This window comes from Gekko japonicus, unplaced genomic scaffold, assembly GCF_001447785.1.
Source record: "Gekko japonicus isolate JY-2015 unplaced genomic scaffold, Gekko_japonicus_V1.1 scaffold1525, whole genome shotgun sequence".
Lineage (NCBI taxonomy): Eukaryota > Metazoa > Chordata > Lepidosauria > Squamata > Gekkonidae > Gekko > Gekko japonicus.
In genome coordinates, this window is record NW_015176018.1 from 128824 (window position 1) to 153377 (window position 24554).

General features: G+C 45.9%; 1 protein-coding gene across 1 annotated transcript in view; it reads left to right on the forward strand.

The window, feature by feature from the left end:
- Positions 1–19: 19 nt before the first annotated feature.
- The window catches only part of GUCY1A2 (guanylate cyclase 1, soluble, alpha 2), a gene marked incomplete at its 5' end in the record, with an annotated part of 237962 nt that continues 213427 nt past the window's right edge, over positions 20–24554 (forward strand). The window contains 2 exons of the mRNA XM_015426580.1: positions 20–124; positions 23174–23235. Coding sequence (XP_015282066.1) covers positions 20–124; positions 23174–23235 — 167 coding nt within the window. The remainder of the gene's footprint in view (positions 125–23173; positions 23236–24554) is intronic.

Sequence of the window (24554 nt, forward strand, 5' to 3'; positions counted from 1 at the left end):
CGCCGCCCCACCGCCCCCCGCCGCCGCCGCCCCGCCCCATGCCGGCTCCAGGAGGGCCCCGCGCCGGCGGAGGGTCAACCTGGACTCCCTGGGCGAGAGCGTCAGCCGCCTCACCGCCCCCACGGTAAGGGCGCCGCCGGCAGGGGCCGGGCGCGGGAAGGACGATGCAGGTGGGGGGACCGCAGGGGGAAGAAGGCAAAGGGAGGGGGGAACCCGCGTGTGCGCTTCTCACACGTGATGCCGTACATGCGGGTCGCACGCTGTTTTCGCGGCAGGCGTTCTGGCGGCGAGCAGAAGCGGCCCTCCTGCCCTGCGCGTCCAGCCAGCCTTTCCCCGCGGCCGGCCGGCTTGCAGCGCAAAACCCGGGAGAGGGTCGTGGGGATTCGCCCCCCCGCTCGCGGTCCGGGCTTTCAAACGGCCGCCCCAAAGTGGCGCTTCCGCTCGGGCCTCCCGCATTTCCTCCCCCTCCAGTTGCTTCGGGCTCTTCGCGTCCACTTGGCTGGACCCCCAAATCGACGCCCTCACATCTGTTCTTTCCCAGTCCCCAGTCTTGGTCATTTAGGTCTCCGCCCCCTCCCCCATCCTGGCTTTGCACCTTCCTGAGGTCAGAGCAGTTTCCTGGGTCCAGATTCCTAACCAGGACCCTCAGTTACGATTTCTGCCTCCCTCCATAAAGGCTGAAGAAGTTGGGCTGTTTGGGATTCTTTTAATGCTGCCTAGATTGTGAGTCGGTTGGGGCTGGGGGAGGCTTCACTAATATCCGCAGCAAGACTAGCTGAAGACAGTCCCCTGCTCCAGGCGGAAAATCCAGATTTTCCTCCTCTGGATGCACGATGGGGTTCTGTCCGCCTTGAAGTTGTCCACAAGTCCCACTGAAAAGGTGCAGCCTGTCCTTACTGGCTCGTTCTTATTCTGCTGGGTTTTGTGTGGGGAAACTTGTGCCCCAAAGACCTGACCTGCCAGACCTGACCCAAAACCCATGAGTACCTTACCTTCTGTCGTAGTAAAACTCTCACCTGATTCTAAACAACGTCTTCTTCTGAGGTATTCGTAGATCTCTGGGTCTTTCTTCCCTCCATGCACCTTGTGCTCCTTGGAGTCTCTGTTCCCCTTGCTCAGATCTCAGTGGGGCATAATTGTGCCTTGTGTTTCCTTTCTGTATCACATTTTGTATTTCCCCATAACTTTGCCTGCCTGTGTTTTACGGAATTTCCCTACTCCCCTAAACCTCTACCGTGATACCCTTTTCTCTCCCATCTGCTTGGGTCTTCATTTCCCGCGGAAGTTCTTCTCACTGTTCCTCTCCCACCATCACTGAGTTCTTCCCAAATAATTCCTCTGCTGCATTCTGTAATTCTTGGTTAAGATACTTCCTTCCATCGTGAATAAAACGCTTCCTTCCATTCATGCCTGATGTCCTCTTCACTCATGTTCCAAAGACCACATGTTGTCAGTTCTCTGCATGGAAACAGCAATCACGGATAGCTCTTAGTGTAGCTTTTCTCTTCCCATTGGTGGGGTTCGGAACAATTTTTCTGGGCCTCCCTCCTGTTTGCATGCAAATGAACCCTGATGGCTTTAAAAAAGGAAAAGTCACCTTGGGAAGGAGCAGATCGGAGCTGAGATGTGGGGTGTTTAACCCTTTGCCCTCCTACACCTCCATCCCACCTTCACATTTAACCCCCACCCCGTCCCCGTGGGATTAGTATGAAACCCTTGTGAGGGGCTGGGAGGGAAAAGGGTTAAACTCCACTTTCCCCTGCCTCATTTCTCAATTTCAAATTGCCCCGTTTTGAAAGGACTGGCTGGGTTGCTTGTGTGTGTGTGTGTGTAATGTGTAGTTGAGCCCTGGGCGCATCCTTTGGAGCTCTTTACACTCTAGGGATGTGCCCTGGCTACTTGACTCTCTTCCCTGCTGAGCATCTGACCCAAGGGCTGTCGGTGGCCATGGGACCGCTGAGCCGCTGCTGCTCTTGCCAGCAATTTTGCTCTGGGCCCTTTTATGCCACATCCAAACAAACTGTTATTGTCCTGAGAGTCCTAGGACTCATCTAGACAAGACTCAGGAGGTTTCCAGATGTCTTTTAATTTTCTTTAAAGGGTGATTTGTCTCCCCTCCCCGTGGGGGCTTAGTAGCCCTCTTTGGGATACTAACTCCTATCCAAAATACAGCACTGGGGGAAGTAGCATAAATCCTCCTGCCACGGTGCTGTCACCTCAGTTCAAACCGGGATTCGAGCAGTTGCTTTTAGAGGAAATTAAAGATGGCTTGAGATCTGATCAGAGATCTCCAGCAACTCTTCTGCTTGATCTCATAGTTAAAGGAAAGATCTGAGCATTTGTCCCCCGTGTATGTGTCTGCAGCTTTTCAGGGTGAGGAGAAAGTAGTGCCCCTAAAAACTGGGGCGTTTCCTAGGCAGGATGAAGGGAGGCAGTCAGTGAGTCACTTATGATTGAAAACTACCAACCAGATCCATCATTACAGTGGGTGGGCATGTGGGGTGAGAGGGTTGGTATATTGCAAGGACCCCTAAAGAGTATGGGACCCTTCCTAATTGTATCTTCTTTAGGATCTCTACCCAGTGAGGATCAGGTCCCCCAGAGTTGGTGATGTAGGAGGCAATTTTTTGCCTGTCCCATAATGCGGTCCCTTATTATAGCCCATAAATTTCCCTCCAGTTGCACACGCTGTTTGAATTTCTTGAGGGTGTGTTCGAACGTTGTGAAAACGAGGTAGACTGTTAGGGAAACTTCTGGGGGGTAAACCCAGGAGTGGAGATGCAAGCGGTGGAAAATGGGCTACAATCCCCTTCCCTCACTCATCTCTCACCAATTTTATTTATCTCAAACTCTTTGCCCCATTTCCCACCCACCAGAACCCCAAACAGATGTAAAAGTGGCAATGATTACATCTATTGAAACAATTGTCAGCATCCCAAATGGGAAAAAAGAAGACATTCTCTCAAATTCTTTCCCAAATACCTTTGCTCTGTGAAGTGGTCTGCTAAAAATTCGGAAAGTCAGCTCCTTTTGACCCGTTCAGGAACTCAGTTCCATGGAGCAGGCGCTGCTGCAGAAAAATCCTGGGATTCCATAGCAGCTGTTCCAACAGCCTTGCCAGAGGGGCTCCTTTCGACCCGTTCAGGACCTCAGTTCCACGGAGCGGGCGCTGCTGCTGAAGAAAAATCCTGGAATTCCGTAGCAGCTGTTCCAACAGCCTTGCCAGAGGCAACATTTATATATGTGTAAATACATAGACTGAAATAATAGCTCCATATAAGACTATAATACCCAGTTTACATATGACATCTGTATGGGGCACGTCTGCAGCATCTCACTAGCAACGAGCTCCTGAATCTATTGGCAGTGCTGGAGCTGATCCCCGGGGGCATAGCATCTTTCTCTCTCTCCATAACAATGATTTTTCACAGTTCTGGCTTTTCCCCTCCTAGCTCTGATTGAGAGACAGAATCGAAAGTGAGGCTTTATAGACAGGAGTAGCCTTGATTTGCAGGAGCTGGAGGTGACTACGGAACACGGGTTTAGCCACCACCTCCAGAATGTCCCTGAGGGCGCCCCGTTATTCCCACGGACACAAATGGGTGCCATTCCTACTTATCTGGGGGAAGATTAAACTGTTGTGCTGGCAATCCTAGCCCTATTCGTCAATTACTGTGAATGCATGTACAATCTTGTGGACAGCAGATCCTTGATTTTTCTTCGTGCGTTGTTAAGTAATTCTCGTGTTACCTTCCGTCACACACAGCTGAACATGGTGATTGAAACCACACTTTTATCCAGGTGCTAGTCCCTGGTTTCATTTGTAAAGCGACAGATGCAGGATTTATGTGTGTTCACTGTAAGTCGTGAACTGTTGCTGTGCAAGCAGTCAACGTTCTACCTGGCTTGGTAGGAATCCAGAACTGAACATTGGCATGAGGCGAGCTGCAGTGGCCCCTGTCATTTCTGGATGTCTGAGCATTTCAGATCTTGACTTGTGAAGAGGTTGTACTTCGAATATCTGTGCTTCGCAAAGCTGACAGTAAAGTTCATTAGCTGTCCTTTGCAGAATTCACCAAACTTCTTCTCCCACCGCTGTGTTAGTTTGGGGGGAAGTCTTGTATGCCATTGCACAGAATATTAAGGTGGAATCCTTTGAAGTCTGTGAGCCGAGAAGTTCATTAAGCAGATTTTTAAAAACGTCATCAGTCAATATGATTTTGGGTGCATTCGGCACCCGCCTCTGCTTGTGCAGAAGTGACAATATGTCCCCCCCCCACTCCCCTGCGTAGAGCTCTCAAATAGCTGCATAGAGGGTGAAGGGTTTTGTTCTTTTTCAGCCACTACAGATTTTGCTGGGAATATTCCGTGCCTGCTGAAATGATGTTGCAGCCTCACGAAAGCATTTTTGCTCTTTATGCATGGCGGAATAGTTTGTTTTGAAGTTAATGCAACGCTAAGAAAATGCTCACATTTTAGTTTTAACCTAGGACTGAAGCCATTAGGTGTGCTTGTACTCCAGCAGAAACCAGGCCGAACAAGTTAGTTGTTTAGCCATGTTTTCTAATGTCAGGCAGGACTGCAGTCAATTAGATTATTTTTAATTCTTCTCCTTCTCATCTCCTCCAGTTCCACTGCGTTTGATGGCATTTTCATGACTGTCTCCAGTAAGTGTTTTGGTCTGCAGAGCAGCAAGTGTAATCTTTGAGAAGTATGTTTAGACACAATAGAAACAAATCCCATTGTTGGGTCACCTAGAAATCTAATGCTGTGCAACCAGATTCGGCCCACGTAGCACAGGCTTCTGAGAAAAGATCGATGATCTCTAGGCATCAGAAACCTATTTTTCTAGCCCTGCATTACAAAGGGGCTAAAATCCCACGTACTCCCTTCCGTCTAGAGCTGGTTTGTTCAATAGCTGGAGGCAGAGACTGCTTCATAAGACATTCTTTAGGTTACTGTGAATGCTAACATGTGGTGTGGTCAGTTCCACTTTAGCCAGACTGTTACTTCAAAATGATAAGGAATTGCTGGGCGATCTGTTGCGTGGAAGACAGGAGAGCCTGGCGGGATCTGGTCCATGGGGTCGCGAGGAGTCGGACTCGACTGTGCGACTGAACAACAACTGTTGCGTGGAGCTGTCTTTCCAATTGTGGAAAAGATCTCTTTAGCTGAGCTCCAGTCTACCAGAGGCTTCTCTTGGTGTTTGAGAGTCTCTTTAACCATGAGGGTTTGAGTTGGGTAGACTAGACTCACCAGTAGATTTGACAGCTGAAGAGAATGATCAGAGTGTGATATAGATAAGCGCTGTAGTTTCTTTAACTTGTTTTGTCTCTTCCCCACCCCACCCCAAGCTCTTTTCCCTGCAGGCAAATTAATGAAATAAAATCAAACTTGGGAAAAGACATTCCAGATGACCCGTCTCCAGTGTTCCCTCTAAGCTGAGCTAGTGTGAGCTAGCTCACAGATTTTTAGCCACTGGCTCACACATTTTTGTCTTAGCTCAGGAAGGATGGCTCCAGAGCAAACTACTTTATGCAGTAGCCAGATTGCTCGCTCATAACTTTAATGCCGGTAGCTCACAAAGTAGAATTTTTTGCTTACAAGACTCCACAGCTTAGAGGGGGCATTGCCCATCTCCTATCTCCATAACACAGTTAAAACTATTTCATAAGGCGATAGCATGATTTTAGTGGCACTCGTGTTCACAGTATGTCTGATAAAGTTCAGTGTCATATTTTAAGATCCTTAGCTGTGGTAGTCCCTGTGGTTTTGGCGTTTCTCTTTTCACATTTCCTAAGTGTTAAGCTTATCTCAGTGAGATGGCTGAAGTAGCTGCCGATTATCACCCCATGAAAGAGTATTTTTGCTTCATTCTTAATGCAAGGAAGTAATTATAGATTAGAGGGGATTGCTCTTGTCCATTTGATCATTCTGGTCTGCCCCTCAGCCACTGCAAGATTCTTTTATTTGTAAATTAACTTTTCAAGTTGGGGAGAAGGTGACAGATGCTCCTGCCTCTGTTGACAAGAGTATTGACTCAGGATCAAATCCCCACTCTGCCGTGGAAGCTTGTTGGATGACTGTTGGCCACTGACGCATCCTCAGCCTAACCTACCTCACAGGTTTGTTGTTGTGTGGATAAAGTGAAGGAGAGAAAGCTGAAGAACCCTTTGGCTCCCCATTGTGGAGAAAACTGGGTATAAATGAAGTATATAAGTTGCCTCTGGAGACACCAATTTAGTTACTACTGACTATTTTAAAACTTTGGCCCTGGTCACACGGGAGGTTTTGGGCCGGAAGAGGGACGGATTGGGGACGCAGCAAACGGGCACGAGCACACCGCAACATCTGGGAATTGACGTGCACCCGTCCCCGATCCGTCCCTTCTGTCCTAAAACCCGCTGCAAAAAACCAAACAAACCCCCAAGTAAAAGGTAGCACCAACCTGGAACGGCGCAGCAAGTGCGGCCGTGAGATCGCCGGCGCGCCCATCTGCAGGAGCAATCGAGGCTCCAGGTCAAATTGCGCACGCGCACACATGTGCAGTTCGGCTGCCTCGCTCTCCCTGCAGTGGCTTCCCCCCGGCATCTGATCGTGCCGGGGGGAGGGGGAGCTCAGGGGATCTATCTGATCCCGCCGCCACGTGTCTCTTTTGGTGCGGCTTTAAAAAGCCACACTTTGGCCGTTCTCCCCCCCCCCCGTGTGGCAGGGGCCTTTGTCTAGTTTTAACTGTTAGCAGCTCTGCTGTGTCTGGTTTGGGGATGAATTCCATTGATCTCAAGCCGAGTGTGTGAACTTTGCAGATTTATGCTGTGTGCCTAAGAAGATCTAACTAGGAAGTAAGCTTAAATCAATGAAAATTCCGTGCCAGGGTTTAGGATTATGAGTTAGAGTGGCTATGGGTATTTGAAATCAGTAGGGCAATGGGAAATGCATCTGAATTACACTTCTTTTCCCCATGCATGCTTTAGGCGACCTAACATAAATTCACACATCTTCCCATGGTGTGGAGATGCTTGTGCAGAGTGAGGTGGGAGGTGTGCAGATTCAGCTTTGGGTGTTCAGAACTGTTTTTAGGAGCAGGCATGTTACCTACTTGTTTCAAACACCAAAACAGATTTGTGTTCAATTAATCATTGGAATAGTTATTAATCAGTTAATTCGAGGTCATTAGTTATCTTGAAGGTCAAGTCACACACTCCTCACTTGGTGACTGTACCATCAAGGGATAACTTGCACATATGAATGATAATCAAACGATACAAATGGCACATTCACATAATTTCTCATGGCCAACGATTTCCAGTGTTGGGACCCATTCTTACATTATGCGGAAGCAGACCTGGCTGTCTGACCATATGTACACTCACTAGGGAGTTGTGACCAGTCATAGGTCCTTGATGAAGTTATTGATATGGTACGTGTATTGCTCACATTTTCACTTTGCATTTTTGGGTGTACATGTAGAACATCTTAGGTTTGTACACATCTGAAAAATATAATGGGCTGGATCCAGACTAGATTTTCCATTAACACTTCCGACAGTGGAATGGAACTTTTCTGCCTCCCTCAACAGCCCACTGAGCTCATAGAAGTAGTCCCCTGTTGTTCAAGGTCTACATTTTGGGGAGAAGAGGAGGTTGCTGTATGAAGAACAAGGCAGAATAGTTCTGTTCCATAGACAGAAGATCCTTCCATTGACAAGAGCCAAACTTTGGACTCAGTTTATAGTGTGGAAGTCCATAATTCACCTGTCTGGCTGCCAGTAAGGTGTGAATCCGCCCCTTAGACTGCAACAGCAAATAGAATAGAAGAGCTACGTCTGTATGGCTTTAATGTAAGGAGATCAGAGCTTCAGAGCATTGCTTTGCAGTATACATGGGCAGGGCTGGCAGAGACCAATGCAGGGCTTGCCTCAAAAAGCAGTTGCGCAGGGTGATGAATCGGGGTTACAGCACTGGTGAAGAGCATGGGTTACCGCTCTCCTCCCATGCTATTTCAGTTATCAGAAATGGCCTTCTCGGTGTGCTTTAATCCTCAGTACAGGGGAAATGCAGGCATGGTACAGATGCCCACCTTTCTTCTCGACAGAGGCTAAAAACAGCTGTTTGGATTGGGTAATTGATTTCCCCTCCTCTCGTGCTGATGTGCTAGTTCATACTGGGCCTTCATAACTACTTTTTGATGCCGAATTGCCCATCAGGGGGATTAGACCTGGGGACCCAATCACAAATTGCCTGCGTCGTGCACAGCTCGTCTCTTAGGTGATAGATTATCTGTTGCCAATGAACTACTGCTCAGGAGGGGAGCAGTGGCACAGCAGAAAAGTATGCGCTTGGCATGCAGAAGGTCCCAGGTTCAATCCCTAGTGTCTCCATTTAAACATACCTCAGACGCCAGAAAGTCCATTTTCTGCTTGAGATCCTAAAGAGCCTTTCTGCCTGTTAGAATAGCTAATACACAACTAGATAGACCAGTGGACTGATGGTATACGGCCACCTCATGTTTTCAGCCAGTAATGCTGCAGTTGTTAATATTGAATCTTTTAAATCTGATGGCTTCATCACATATGTTGGTTATGCCTGTCGATTATTTTGGCAAGCTTAAAAAAACTGTTTTCATTCCTTAAAATAATGACATCTTCACCCTACTCTCCAGGAAGTGAGTTCTGTTGGTTCTCACGTCTAAGAAAACATATTTAGGATTTGGTTGAAAATTGTATAAATTGAATGTATTGAGAAACAGACAGATATTTTCCTTTTCAAAAAGAGTTCAGATGATACGCATCTCTTTGGACTAGACTGTAGAATAAGAAACTTTCTTGGCATGTTAGTGTATGTAAAGGGTTCCCAAAACAGGAAGGACAAGTTCCCTAAACAATATGCTAGAAGGACAGAGCTATTGAGAAGAAATCTGTTAATCTAGGTGTGAAGCATTTATTTCTTTATTTACTTACTTTGTACTCTCTCTTTCGCCTCAGCGGGGACCAAAAGCAGTTTACATAATTCTGCTCTCCTCCATTTTATCCTCACAGCAATATTTCAGAATCCTTTCAGATCAAGTTAGTACATTGTTGGTATCGTTTGTCTTTAGTTCCTGCTTTTCTTCCCATTTGGACCCGAAGCAGTTTTCAATGGCATTCTTCCCTCTTCCTAGGATTACAACTGATCTCCAGGTGACAGAGATTAATTCCTCTGGAGAAAATGGCTGCTTTGGAGGGTGGACTTTATGGCGTCATACTTTGCTTGAGGTTCTTTCCCTTCCCAAACCCTGCCCTCCTCAGGTGTCACCCCCAAATGTCAAGGCATTGCCCGCCTTGGCGCTGGCAACCCTAGGCTCTTCTGTTTTATCCTAACAACACCTCTGTGAGGTAGGTGAGGCAGAGAGAGAGAGAGAGAGACTGACTGACTGACTGACTAAACACGTTTCTGTGCCAGAATGAAGATTTGAACCTGACTGTTACAGATACTAGTCTGATAACTCTAATCACTACATTACACTCACTTTTCATGCTGTTACAGCTGCAAGAAGAGTGTGCAGTTTTTTTGGGGGGGAGAATGGAAATCATGAACAGTTCTCGATTGTTTCTCCTCCAGGGTGCCAAAATATTGAAAAGGAAAAGCCATGATAGCTTCATCCTAGGCTCTTTCATGTCAAGTTGGCTACACACTTGATTTGGAGTTCAGTCAGGTTTCCACCGCCTGTGATCCACCTAGTCAAATGCAGCCCACTGGCCTCCTGTGGTTGAATGGTTCCTTTGTCTTTGAAGTCCTAGGCAGATAGCAATAGCTGGAGATTTATCGGGCCTCTGCTGGGCAGCTGCACAGGTTTGATGGGTCACAACTGGAATACGGTCAGGAGTTTCACATATCTTGCCATGTTTCCTTTAATAAAGAGTTTAGTGATACTCCCAGTACACAATCTGTTGCTGCTTGCATAAGGTTACTTTTGTTCTGGACTTGAAATTTAGAAATGGTTAGAATTTAGATACAGGATAAATTCAGAGGGTGCGTTTGGAAGAGAGCTGAGGGCTATCTAATCTTTGGTGTAGTGGTTAAGTGCGCGGACTCTAATCTGGGAGAACTGGGTTTGATTCCCTACTCCTCCACTTGCAGCTGCTGGTGCCATAGTTCTGATAAGAGCTGTTCTTGAAAAAGAGCAGTTTCTGTCAAGAGTTCTTTCAGCCCCACCCACCTCTCAGGGTGTCTGTTGTGGGGAGGGGAAGGGAAAGGAGTTTGTAAGCTGCTCTGAGACACCTTCAGGTAGAGAAGGGCAGGGTATAAATCGAATCTTCTCTTCTTCTTATGTTTGACACCCCTGGCTTAGAGGGAGCATTGCTCACAGGGTGTCTGTTGTGGGGAGGGGAAAGGAAAGGAATTCGTAAGCTGCTCTGAGACACCTTTGGGTAGTGAAGGGCGAGGCATAAATCCAATCTCCTCCTCCTCTTCTTCTTCTTTTGGTGTAGTGGTTAAGTGCGCGGACTCTAATCTGGGAGAACCGGGTTTGATTCCCCACTCCTCCACTTGCACCTGCTGATGTGACCTTGGGTCAGTCTCAAGCTCTGGCACAGCTGTTCCTGAAAGAGCAGTTTCTGTCAAGAGCTCTCTCAGCCCCACCTACCTCACAGGGTGTCTGTTGTGGGGAGGGGAAGGGAAAGGAGTTTGTAAGCCGCTCTGAGACTCCCTTGGGTAGTGAAGGGCGGGGTATAAATTCAATCTCCTCCTCCTCCTCCTCCTCCTCTTCTTCTTCCTCTTCTTCTTCCTCCTCCTCTTCTTCTTCTCTTTTGCCCTAAGGCAAACATATGTCCATTGGATTCTTGGTTGGACGACTGTAGTAACAAGCGATGACTTGCATGTGTGATTGCGCCATTGCCCAACTATCACTCCAGGTGGGTTATCTATATAATCTCAAATGTGAAATAGAATCAGTTCGTACATTCATGTGGAAGAGCCTACGTGAGGCTGTGATTCGAATGTTTGAACTAAGATCTGGGAGTCTTTGCTTCACATTCTCAGTTTGTTGTGAATCTTGCTGGGTAACCTTGGGCTGGTCACTCTCTTTCAACCTAACCTACTTCACAGGTAGGGTTGCCAGCTCTGCATTGGGAAATACCTGGAGATTTTTGGGGTGTAGCCTGAGGAGGGTGGGGTTTGGGGAGGGGGAGGGTCTTCAATGGCCATAGAGACCACCTTCCAAAGTGGCCGTTTTCTCCAGGTGAACTGATCTCTGTCACCTGGAGGTCAACTATAATTCCAGGAGATCTCCAGTTACCAGCTGGAGGTTGGCAACCATGTTCACGGGGTTGCTGCATGAGGATAAAACAAGAAAGAGATAACCATGTATGTGGCTCAAAGATCCTTGGAGGAAGTGTGGGATGAAAAGATTACAGATAAATTGCCAAGAAATCAAGCTATATAACTGCAATTCAAGCCTCTGATCAGAGGGGTTTTTGTTGATAAGAAGTTACCACCAAGCTCTTTGTAATTCTGTCCTGCTGTAGAGGAGGAGTTTCTTCTGTGTTTCCCTTTGTGAACTGGGAGAATGCTTACTGAAAGACAAATTTGAGAATTGTTGGTAATGGGAAGTAACATAAGGGAATTTTAGCAACGGAGCAATTTAGGAGAACCATGACCCTGGAAAATGCCATAAGGAAATCAGAAAAGTGGTATCAGTGGTATCTAAGCAGTGCAGTTGGCTAGCTGAAGGTAATTTGTATGCTAAATTTGTATGCTAACATGTATAAAGTTATCTGGTTAAGCAGAAAAATCTGCAGCAACAGATGTATAACCGCTGTATAAAATGCAAGAATATTCTTTCATGAACTGCTAGATAGGGGAAAAAGAAAGAAACTGGTTGGTGGGTGCAAGAAATAACAGATTAACCACACTTTAAAAAAAAATCACTGTGCACACATTTTGAACTACTCCTGCTGGTGACATTTTGAATAAACTACTTAAACATAACACACAGAAAATTAAACAGATTTTTAATCTGCTTTTTGGCCCTCAAAATAGCTTACAATAAAAACAATGAAATATAGAATCAATAATATAAAATCATATAATAACATCAAGCGTTAAAACCATAAGCTTGAAATTGGAATTTGATCTTAAGGAATTAAAGGCAGCGCAAGTAAAAGCAACACATTGTATATTAAATTGCATAATTAGGACTAGTTTGTTATTATATTCTGTCTCATTATTAGTTTTTGCAAACTACTTTAAATATATCAATGTCAAAAAAATTTAACAGACTGCAGCCACTTTTGGCTAGAATATATTTGGGGAAAATATCCGTTCAGTGAGTTTTATATCAGCTTGTATCTTTGACCATCTGTATTGGTTGACAGATGTAGACAGAGTATTATGTATGTTATGTGCTTGGTATATGTGTGTGGGCGTGGGGGGCGGACTGAAATCTTAGACAGCCATGGGATAGAGCAGAAATGTTTTGTTTTCCTAACAGTGATGCTCAGTGGCATGGTATTAGCCATTTTACAGCCTTGGCTGCTTTGGCCCAGGCTGCAACCTACATCAGCAAGTCAAGAACATAGGAAGAGCCCTGCTGGATCGGACCAATAGTCCATCTAGTTCAGTACCCTGTCTCACACAGGGACCAACCAGTTCCTCCAGATGACCAGCAACAGGGCATAGAGGCAGTGGTCTTCCCCTGATGTTGCCTCCTGGCTCTGGGATTTAGAGGATTAGTGCCTCTGAATGTGGAGGTTCCCCTCAGACGCCATGGCTAGTAGTCATTGATAGACGTATTCTCCATGAATCTGTCTAATCCCCCTTTAAAGCTGTTTATTCCTGTGGCCATTACTACGTCCTCTGGCAGTAAATTCCACATTTTAATCACTCTGAGTGTAAAGTAGTGTTCCCTTTTGTCCATCCTGAACCTACTGCCCATCAGCTTCATTGAATGCCCTGGAGTTCCACCCCATGCATAATTTTATGAATCTCTATCATGTCCCCCTTAGTCCTCTATTTTCTAAACTGAAAGTCCCAGCCTTTCCTCATAGGGTAGGTGCTTCAAGCCCCTAATCATCTTGGTTGCTCTCCTTTGTAATTTTTCCAGCTCTGCAGTGTCCTTTTTGAAGATACAGTGACCAGAACTAAGTTTGAGTCCAGTGGCACCTTTAAGACCAACAATATTTTATTCAAGGTATCAGCTTTTGTGTGCAAGTGCTCTTCTTCAGATACAGTGAAACAGAATTTCTTAAACCATATATATAACTAGAGGTAAGATCTGTGAATGGCAGTAAATTAGCATACAATACAAGAGTTAACAAACAGATGTGAGAACAAAGTTTGAGTCTAGTGACACCTCCAAGACGAAAAAGTTCAATTCTGGGTATAAGCGAGAACTGAGAGACTTAGTACGTGTGACCAGAACTGTGCACAGTATTCCAAATGTGCCCACAACATAGATCTATATAGGGTCATTATAGTATTGGCTGTTTTATTCTCAATCCCTTTCCTAATAATCCCTAACATAGATTTTTCCATTTTAATCGTTGCAGCATCCTTGGTTGACACTTTCATTGAGCTATCCACTATGACCCCAAGATCTTTTCTCCTTTCAGTCTCAGCAAGTTCAGACCCCATTAGCCAATCCTTGAAGTTGAGATTTTTGTTCCAGTGTGCATTACCTTACACTTGTCAACATTGAACTTCATTTGCCGCCTTGTTGCCCACTCATCCAGTGTGTGGAGGTCCTCTTGGAGCTCTTCACAGTCAGCCTTGATTTTCACCATCCTGAATAATTTTGTGTCATCTGCAGACCTGGCAATTACACTACTCATCCCTAGTTCCAGGACATGTATGAAAAAATTAAACAGTACCGGCCCCAATACCGATCCTTGTGGGACCCTAATGCTTACCTCCTTCCATTGTGAGAACTGTCCACTTATTTGCACTCGTTGTTTCCTGTCATTTAACCTTTTCTTAATTTGTAAGAGAACCTGTCCTCTTATCCCATGACTACTAAGTTTACTCAGGAGTCTTTGATGAGGCGCATTGTCAAAAGCCTTTTGAAAGTCCAAGTATATAATGTCTACCAGGTCACCTTTGTCTACATGCTTGTTCACTTCCTCAACTCCAAAAAGTTGGTGAGGCAGGACTTTGCTTTGCAGAAGCCATGCTGATTTTCCCTCAGCAGGCTTTGTCCCCCTATGTGCCTAACAATTCTTCTGAGCCTTTTAAGCTTCTGTCTTGTTAGTGGAAGGAAAGTGGTTTCTCTTTGAGGCTGTGATATTCCTCATTTCTTTAACTTCAGTACACTCCCTTGGCAAATGCATGACAGCTTCAGTGACAGGTAGTGTTACCAGCTCTGGGTTACCAGCTCTGGTTTAGCTTCAGATCAATCTGTCATGACTCTTGCTGGGTAACTTTGGGCTGGGTACTCTCTTTCAACTAGGGGTGTGCAAAAAAAAGAAATTTCGGCTCATTCTGATTTGGCCGAATCCAGCAGAATCAATTTCAGCTGGAAGTAAGACTCCCGCATGTCAATTTCGTCAAGCGGATTTGGGAGTCTTTCGACCAGCTGGATGTCAATTTCAGCCCCATTATATCCTATGGGCCATTAAAGTCAATGGTGAAAACATAGGGTATATTCTGGGGGCTGGAGGGGAGGGGGCTTGAGGGAGAGACTCCAAACTCACAGGGTAGCTGCTGGAGCCTCTCCCCAAGATACCAACCAGGTTTCAAGAGCATTGGACCAGGGGGTCCAATTCTACAGGCCCTCAAACAGGTTGCCCCATCCCCTCAATTGTTCTCTATGATGGGAAGAAAAGTTACTTTTCCCCACTATAGAGAACAATGGAGGGGATGGGGCAACCTGTTTGGGGGCCTGTAGAATTGGACCCCCTAGTCCAATGTTCTTCAAACGTGGTTAGTATCTTGGGGAGAGGCTCCAGCAGCTGCCCTGCGAGTTTGGAGCCTCTCCCTCAAACCCCCTCCCCTCCAGCCCCCAGAATATACCCTATGTTTTCGCCATTGACTTCAATGGCCCATAGGATATAATGGGGCCGAGTTGCCGTCGGCAGCAAGCCGATTCAGATCAGAGAATCTGAATCGGCCTGCAGCAGCCCGAAAGGGGTCTGAATGGGCCATTTTCGGGGGTGCATTTGGTTCAGACGAACCAAATGCACATCCCTACTTTCAACCTAACCTACTTCACAGGTAGGGTTGCCAGCTCTAGGCTGGGAAATATCAGGAGAATTTGGGAGTGGAGCCTGAGGAGGGCAGAGTTTGTGGAGGGGAGGAACTTCAGTGGGGTAGGAATGCCACAGAGTTCACCTTCCAAAGCGGCCCTTTTTTCCAGGTGAACTTATTTCCATCTCCTGCAGATCAGTTGTAATCCCAGAAGATCTCTAGCTACCACCAGAACCCCAGTGACTGGGGTAGAATGATTCCACAGCTTCTGGCTGGGGCAGGTGGGAATCTTCATAGATGGAATTATTTATTCCATCTATTATTTATTCATAGATGGAATTATTTATGAAGAATGGCAAGGAATCCTTCTCTGATGGATTACCTGCCAGAGCTCGTGCTAACCTTTGGTTCTTCAGCTCATCAGGGCTTTGTTTCTGCCCACTCTTGTGACATTTCTAGGTTTTCCGGTAATGAGATGTTATTTCAACCATTAGAATTTCCATTTTTAAAGAAGTGTTTAATCTGAACATAGACTTGCATTGTGCCTCTTCAGAAAGAACACTGATTCATGGGTGGGTTGTTGTTGATGTTTTTGTGATGGTACTCCCCAGTACTGAGTATCAGCACCTTTGGAGGAGGGCTTTCCCAAGTCCTGAGGGCAGAATTGGTGGAAATCAGTGCAACATTATATATGAATCCTTTTTTTAAAAAACAAAAAAGCACTACTGATTCAGAAATCATAGAGACATGTTTCTATTTTAGAACTAAGGTGAAGGCTTTCTTGTATGGGGGGGGACACCTTTTTCTGCATCTGGAGATGTAGCACATCTGGAATAGGACTTACGTTGGAACTCTGGTGATAGGTTTCCACAGGCATCGAGAATTTTATATGATGAACCATGCATTGTCTTGCATTTTTGCCTGGGGTGCCCTTTCGTACTTGACTGGTGAGAGAGGGGGAGATATTTTAACAGATACAGAAAGATTTTGCAAATTTAACTCATGGTTAAATTTCAAAGCAGAATTGTATTTTGAAAGGTTTTTTTTTAAAAAAATGGTGGTTATTCCCCTTTTTAAGACCTCACAATAATTACAGTAATGATATCGTTCCAGGAAAATAAATTATCCTTCTCTTGAAATAAAGGAATGTGTACCTTTGGCATGGATATCCTGTACATAGACCTGTTGGATTGTGTATAACAATAGCACCTATTATTTAGAACTACCCACTGGCAGATGGCCTTGAGGAATAAGAATATGTGGTCTGAAATGTCATGTGTGCCTGCTTGCATCCTTCATGTCCTCCTCAAATGGAACCTATGATTCTTGATTTCCTGAATACATGAATTAGCTCTCACCTTAGAAAGGCTGGGAAACAAGCTGGATTTATTGAGCTATTATTAATGGACCACTGTTACGATTAGGATGGCTAGACGTTTTCTTTTTTGGTATACAGTCCTTTTTTTGTTTTGCCCTGCCCTCTGAAATGTGCGTGTCCAGAAAAGTTAGTTGAAGTTGCTTTGAAAGCTGGATTTCTGAGCAGTCAAGGGGGGGATCCGGAGTTGCCTGCAGGCAGAAGAAGGGTTGCTCAAGCTAACCACACTGTTAAGGGGCTGAATTAAAGAGAGTAAACCAGGGGTGTCAAAGATACCACTCGTGGGCCAGAACTGGCCCATCCAGGGGTCTTATCTGACCCACGAGCAATTGGTCATTTTTTTAATTGCTAGATGACAGAGGCTGGGCATTCTGTCCTTGTATACTGTTCCAGAGCTAATGGGTAATGGGTGGTGGCAATAGAAGGGTGGGCATCAGGGAGATACTTTGAGGAAATACTGTAAGAGTGTTAATGTTTAAAGCATGTTTGTATTTTGAGTAAAAAATAATATCCTTAATTGGGTTTTTCTGTGTCCTTTATAAAGTTTATATCTCCCGTACCTGGCATTACATTTGATGGCACACATGGCCCGGCCTGACAAAGTGACATTTATGTCAGATCCGGCCCTTGTAATGAATTAGTTCAACACCCCTGGTAAGGGAGAAATAAAACCCCCATTCCCTGTTAGCACCTAGACAGCGGACAAATTTCCGTTTAAATTATAGGAATTATGTATGAGTTTGCATCTGTGAAGTAAATTAGTAATATCTAAATTACGAGAAAATTATTTTCTTCTTTTGTTCTCTTTTGTGGAGGGGGTAATCTGTTAGATGGCCACCGTAGTTATGATATACAGTTGAGATGTGGGACAGAGGAGCCCAAATCCTGAAAGGTGATATGAACCTGAAGACTAGACTGGGGAATCACTGCTAGAATAATTCTCTGTAGCGAGGTAACCTTGAAATCTAGGGTTAACTATTTTCTATTGGGCCAAGCCTACAGCTGGTAGACTACCAGTAGGGTTTTCTGATTCCTGCTTCAGTTGGGAGACCTCCTGGCCAGCCCTTGCAGCCTCAGCTCACCTGGACAGTGGGAGGAAAATGGGGGGGGGGATAGGGAGCATGATTGTCAACATCATGGCATCATAACATCACTTCCAGTGTGACCAGAAGTGATGTCATTGTGTCACTAGCAACGCTCTAGCATTTAGTCAAAACTTTGTGGTTAACCATAGAATTTTGACTGAATGTTACAGCTTCACTGACGACAGAGTGATGGTACTTCTGGCCGCACTGGAAGTGATGTTATTGCATCACAGGAGACATCTTGATATCGCCAGTGAACACCCCCCCCCCGGTTAGTCTCCTGCCACTTGCCCGTCTTGTGCTGGCAACCCTACCCACCACCAATGTTCCCTCTAAGCTGTGGAGTCTTGTGAGCAAAAATTCTCCTTTGTTAGTTGCTGGCATTAAAATTCTGAGTGAGTGATTTGGCTGCTGCATAAATTAGTTTGCTCTGGAGCCATCCTCCCTGAGCTAAGACAAAAATGTGTGAACCGGAGGCTAAAAAACTGTGAGCTAGCTCACACTAACTCAGCTTAGAGGGAACACTGCCCACCAGACATATTTGTTATATTTCAGTAGCTTGACAACTGTCTTGTTTGTGCAGGACCTGACAGGAAACAAAACAGAGAGCTTATCAAGCCTCTAGAGGGGTCTCTCCACAGGACTAGTGGACTGTGCTAGGCCTGGGGGTGAGCCAGGTGTTATGTAGATCGTAGCCCTTTTCATTTGTTACATTTCACCATGTGTTTTGGGAGAACATGGATGAGGTGCTATGGAGTTCACCCTCTAAAACTGTTGATGGGGTTGCCAGCTCTGGGTTGGAAGATACCTGGAGATCTTGGGGGTGGAGCCTGAGGAGGGCAGGGTTTGGAGAGGGGAGGGACTTCAGTGGGGTATAATGCCATAGAATCCGCCTTCCAAAGCAAGTGACCATTTTCTCCAGGTGAACTGATCTCTGTTGCCTGGAGATCAGTTGTAATCCCAGGAGAGCTCCAGCTACCACCTGCGGGTTGGCAACCATATATTCTCTGCAAATTATAATTCCAGGAGAACTCCGGGCCCTACCTGGAGGTTGGTGGGTGTATGTACAATGGCCATTTTGTATGAAAGGAGCAACAATTTTATTTTCAGCCTTGGTTTCTGGTTGGTGTGTACCTTGGCTGAAATATACATATTGCCTCTTTCAAAAGACAAACAAAAACGCTGTCAGAGTTGGAGGATTGTGTGTAATATCGTCTCCCCATACACGTGATAGATCAAGATAGGTAGCTGTCTTAGTCTGTCTGTAGCAGTAGACAAGAGCAAGAGTCCAGTAGCACCTTAAAGACTAACAAAAATATATGGCAGGGTATGAGCTTTCTTGAGTCACTGCTGTCTGAAGAAGTGAGCAGTGACTCACAGAAGCTCACAGAAACTTGTGGCCACTCCATGAAATTGCAGAGCGGTCGGGTTAGAACGGATAAGAGGAAGTACTTCTTCACCCAAAGAGTGATTAACACTTGGAATTCACTGCCACAGGAAGTGGCGGCGGCTACAAGCATGGACGGCTTCAAAAGGGAATTAGATAAGCATATGGAGCAGAGGTCCATCAGTGGCTATTAGCCACAAGGTATAGATAGGGACTCTGGGGCAAGTGATGCTCTGTCTTCTTGGTGCTTGGGGGGGGGGCAACAGTGGGAGGGCTTCTAATGTCCTGGCCCCACTGGTGGGCTTTTTGATGGCACTGGTATTTCTGGCCACTGTGTGATACAGAGTGTTGGACTGGATGGGCCTTTGGCCTGATCCAACATTGGCATCTCTTATGTTCTTATGTTCTTATATCCTGCCACATATTTTGTTAGTCTTTAAGGTGCTACAGGACTCTTGCTCTTTTCTACCCATACAGGTGTTGAAACATAACAACTGAAAAGGGCTCTTTAGTAGGCACGTCTCACTTCCTTGGCAGTGGCTTTCCAAACTAGCTTTACTAAGGGAAAGGAAAGAAACAGGAGCAGAACTGTTAGGACATTGCAGTTAGCTTCAGACAAGGTGGCTGCATAGGGCATGAAACTGAGAATGGGCTTTGGCCCACAAGCACACACTTATCCCACTGGGCGTCTGTCTCTAAATCAGGAAACTGATAATGAGGTAAAGGGCCATATCAATTTTGGAATAACAGTTGACATCGATGAAGGGGTCATGGCATAAAAGAAGTTCAAAGAGTTGTCATCTGTGCAGCTCAATTAAATAGATGAGCTAATTCTTGTCTTTGTAGGCTTGCCTGATTTTGTTTGCTTAATTTTAATTGTCCAAAAAAATCTTGTAATGGGTTAAACTGACTCCGGGTTTCAACATAAAAAGGCCAGGAAGAGATGGTACAATTTCCATTCCTTCCCTCGCAGCAAGAATCAGAGTTGTAGAGCTACTAAATTGTCTGTGTTTGAGCAGCATCTGAAGAGAATTTCTGCTCCATCAGGCCTTTAGGACTTAAACACCTGCTTCTCCAAATGGGAGGAAGCTGCTTCCTATGTGTGGTCTCATTTAAATAGAGCATCTTCTGTTTTTTTTTTTTTTTTGGTGTGTGCAAGTGCACAGTTGATTCTTTTTAAATGCTTTCCTGAGATAGTAAATTTAACTCCTGCTGAGAGCAAAAGTGCCTGGTGTGGATTCCCCCCCCCTCCGCAAAAGAACCTTTTACAGTGCCACCCCTAAGCAGAATTATGCCCTTCGAAGTCCACAGAGGCCAATGAGCTCAGGAGGGTGTTACTCTGTTCCGGATGGCACCATAAAAGCCTTAACCCTTCTTGATTTTTCGGTGTGTGCGGAGCTGCACTCTAAATGGAAAAGGAAATTGTTAGCGTCAACTAGCCGAAGAAGGCAAATTGAACGTTCTGCTTCCTCCTTATGGATCGTATGGTTTTGCTTTAGTTCTGGTGGGGATAATTAAGTTGTGGTTTACTGTTCTTTTGTTTTATTTAATTCTGTTCCCTTGGCACAGCCTGGCCTTCCATCTTTATTGGGAGCACTGGAAAAAGATGACGGAATGATTTCTAAAATATTGCCGAAGTCTAAAGTCGCCTATTTGAAGTATGTCTATTTGAGTCAATTGATAGGTGCCTCTACTACCCAGAGGGTTTGCTGTTGCCAACTTGATCTACTAACTTAAGAAATATTTTTTTAAAGGCACATTTCTCAGAATTGAAGGAATGTCTTTGTAATCTTTTGCATTCTATATTTAGAGAAAAGTGCTAGCTTCATAGGCCACATTTTTTGCAGGAAGAAGAATGCAAAAAAAAAATAGTCACTCAGTATGCCATACAAATTTCAATAATTTCAATTCAATAAATTTCAATAATAACCTGTGAGGTTAAAAACAAATATTACTCCGGTTAGAACGGATTGGCCAGTTGCATAAATATTCACAGCCACTGCCAAGAAAATTGACTTTTTTCGTCTGTGTTAGAGATGGACAAGATCTTTTTTCACATTTGGTTCTGCTTGGATGGTTCAAACTGATTCTGTTCAGCTGAGCAACCAAACTGCTGCCAAAAATGCCCCAATTAGAGATGAACTTTGAATATAAAAATAGATGTTAATAACAATGTCTATTGTTCAGTGTTTTGCTTTTGAGTAGGCTTAATTTTTTTAACTCCTTCTGGCTGATGATCATTCTTTTGGTAGGCTGATGACTTGAAATGACTGGTCAGTGTCTAGCAGTGGTTTAAAGTAGTAGATAGGTAAGAGCTCCAGGATGCAGGCCTCAGTCTGGAAATGTTGGCTTTAAGGGAAATGTCAGGACCAGCAGAGACTGGATCTAACCTTGGTAGGCCAGGGTCTTGAGACAGAGGGGCTAGAAGCAGGCAGAGCTGGAGGTGGAGCCTAGGGAGGCAAAGGACCTGTCGTAGAGTTTACCCTCCAATGAAGCCGTTTTCTCTATAGTCTGTAATTCTGGGAGATCTCCAGGCCCCAGATGGAGGTTGGCAAAACTAGTATAGAGGCTGTCCAGGAAGTGGAATTGCTTACTCTGAGTTGGAAAATTCCTGGAGATTTGAGGGTGAGGCTTGGGAAGGGGAGGAACCTCAGCACTGTATATTGCCATGGAGTCCACTCTCCAAAGCAGCCATTTTCTCCAGGGGAACTGATCTCTCTAGTAGGGCTGCCAAGTGGGGGCGGGTGGCAGGTAAACCCCCGCTTTGGAGGCCCGATTTCCACCGCCGCGGAATCGGGCCCCGGGGGGAACCCCGCCCCCTGATGCGCAGTGTGGCTGTGTCACCAGAGGTGACGTAACCACGTAGAGCATGTTGGGGACGTGGTCTTTGGTTTTCCCTCTGCCGATTGGGGCCACGCCCCCAACGTGTTCTACGTCGTATGTCACTTCCTGTGACGTGCAGGCAGCGCGGGTCCCACAGCAACTCCTGGAGCTGAGAGACAGTCCCCCGCCGGTGAGTTCAAAGGACTTGGCAACCCTACTCTCTAGCCTGGAGTTCAGTTAGGGTTGCCAGCTCTGGGTTGAGAAATACCGGGAGATTTTGGGGGTGGAGCCTGGGGAGGACAGGGTTTGGAGAGGGGAGGGAACTTGGCAGGGCATAATGTAGGGTTGCCACACACCTGCTAGGGACAGGGAAACCTGCTAGGGACAGGGAAACCCCTGTTTTTGGGTGGCATTTCTCTGCTGCCGGCTGGGCATTGTGAGCATTTATACATCAATAGTTTTGTGTGCTGGTCAAGAACATTTGAAGGCATTATGACACAAAGTAATGGCTATGTGTTTGTCTACAGAACTGTAGTCTTCCCAGAAAAGTAACTGCAAGCTCTGGCTCATTCCCTTCCTCCCCCTGGAAGGAGGAGGGGGAGGAGCCTCAACCACTGCAGAGAACAGAGGCTTGCCTATCTGTCTCTCCTGTGTGATTGAGAGAATCTGGCAAAACAAGCTGCAATGCAGCAGTAGCAAAACTGGAGAAGGAAGCAGGAGAGAGCCAGTTGCTCAGGGGCCGGATAGGAGCCCTGTGGGAGCCAGATCCAGCCCACGGGCCGCATGTTTGACACCCTTGATCTAAGGGGTCATATTAAACAGGCAAATTTTTGGGCCCCTTTGGTCCCTTTTTGCTTTCATCAAAAAGCAGCCTCAAAATGCTGCAATGAGGAACAGAAGAACACTGTATGGGGTTGGCAGTGGTGGGAGGGAGGTGAAGAGATGTAATGGTTACTTTTCCCCTAAGGGGGCTGCTTTCTTCTTCTGTGTACTTCTGTTATCTTTCTGCTTTTTTGCGACGGTTGCCCTGGCTGTAAAAAACAACAACAACACCCCACAGCTGATTTTCAGTGAAGGGGCTGGAGTTTGAAGGAGGAACCTTGAAATATTGATGTTTGCAGTACAAAAACAGCTTGCTACTTCTGGGCTTCTTTTCTTCCTGTTACTCTGGGGGAAGCACAGCAGATGTGCGAGGAGAGGAAAAAAAGAATGTAATTGGAAAAACATACATTAGATTAAGTGATAAAGCCAGTAGTCACCTCCATTCAGACAGCGTGCCGAGTGCGAGGCTGACTGCCGATGCGCTGATAACATTTTTATTATTATTTCTGTGTTTATTCTCCAGCCTCAGACCATAAGGCAGACTCTCCAGAGGACGCTGCAGCATTACGAGCATCAGGCGATTGGGTAAGTAGAGCCGATTCCTCCAAATTTGGAAGGAGGGGAGAGGGAGAAAGGGAGGGGTGAGAGGGTGGCAATGAAAAATTAAGCAGCAGTTGCCAGGCTAGTGCCTTGTGGAGTTGTGGGAGCTGGGCTTCCAGGATATTCTCTTGCGCAAGCTCCATTGCAGTGAATGAGAAGAGCACATCTGTATCATTCTCATTTATTCCAGTGGGGTCCATGCATGTCTCTTTGCACATCCTTTCCTCCTCCCCCTCCTTTTCTACCAATCTTTCAAGCATTTCCTTTTTGAATTGGTCTGTTTTCTCTTTTCCATGATTTTGACCTTCTCCACATTTGTTGGGAATGCTTGAAAATGTATAGCGCTGAATATAGTCTCTGAAGAAGGAAGACTTTTTGTCACTCATTTGTCCCTATTGCTTCAGGGGTTTCCCCCCCAATGTGTTTTGCTTTCTCTAGTAGTCTCAGAGGGAGCAAAACATATGTGGAAAAGTGGGGGGAAACCCAAAGCAAAAGTGACAGTGCAGAAGTGGCCGTGTTTTCCTCCCAGAGTTTGTAGTCCTACTGGCTATAGAATTAATGGCCGAGGGCAGACTGGCAGTTTGAAGCGCAAGGGAGTCATGGCTTCCCGGTCACACTGTCCCATGGCTTCCCTGTCACACTGCTCCAACTGATGCGGGAGCATACTGGGGAAGAGGCGCAAGGGAGCGTTCACGCTGTTGGCCTGCCCCTGGCGGTGGCGCAGCTTTCTTTTTGGTAATCCAGAGATATGCGCATATGCGCATAAGCGCACAAGCAATTGTGGCTTTCGGCGTTCACACTTTGTTGGTGGGGGATGAACACGGGATGACCGCGCTCTCCAGGGTTTGCTACCACTTTCACCAGGTCCTTTTTAAACTCGGGAGGCAAGCGCTACAAGACGGGCTGAGTACGGCTGGTGAACGCCTGACAGACGTGTCTGTGTGAACCGGCCCTTTAATCTGTTTGTGAAACGTTTCTGGCACGTGGTGCCTATTTCCGGGCAAACTGCCAGTCTGAACTCAGCCAATAATTGGAGCTTGTGTGTCTTGCTTTCTGTGTTTCTATATTTGTTGTTTCTGAAGCTCCTATATGTGTTCTTTGGGGCTTGTGGCCATCAGGTGAGGCATTTGAACTACTAAATAGAGTTGCCAGGCAACCAGCGGGAGATCAGAGGGTAGGCTTCTATACTGCCCTCCCGGCAAGCGGGCTCAGGGCATCGCAGAACGGAATTCATAAGAGTACATATAAATATAATACACAATCTAAAATCCCAATCCATATAACCGAACATCTTCATGACACCG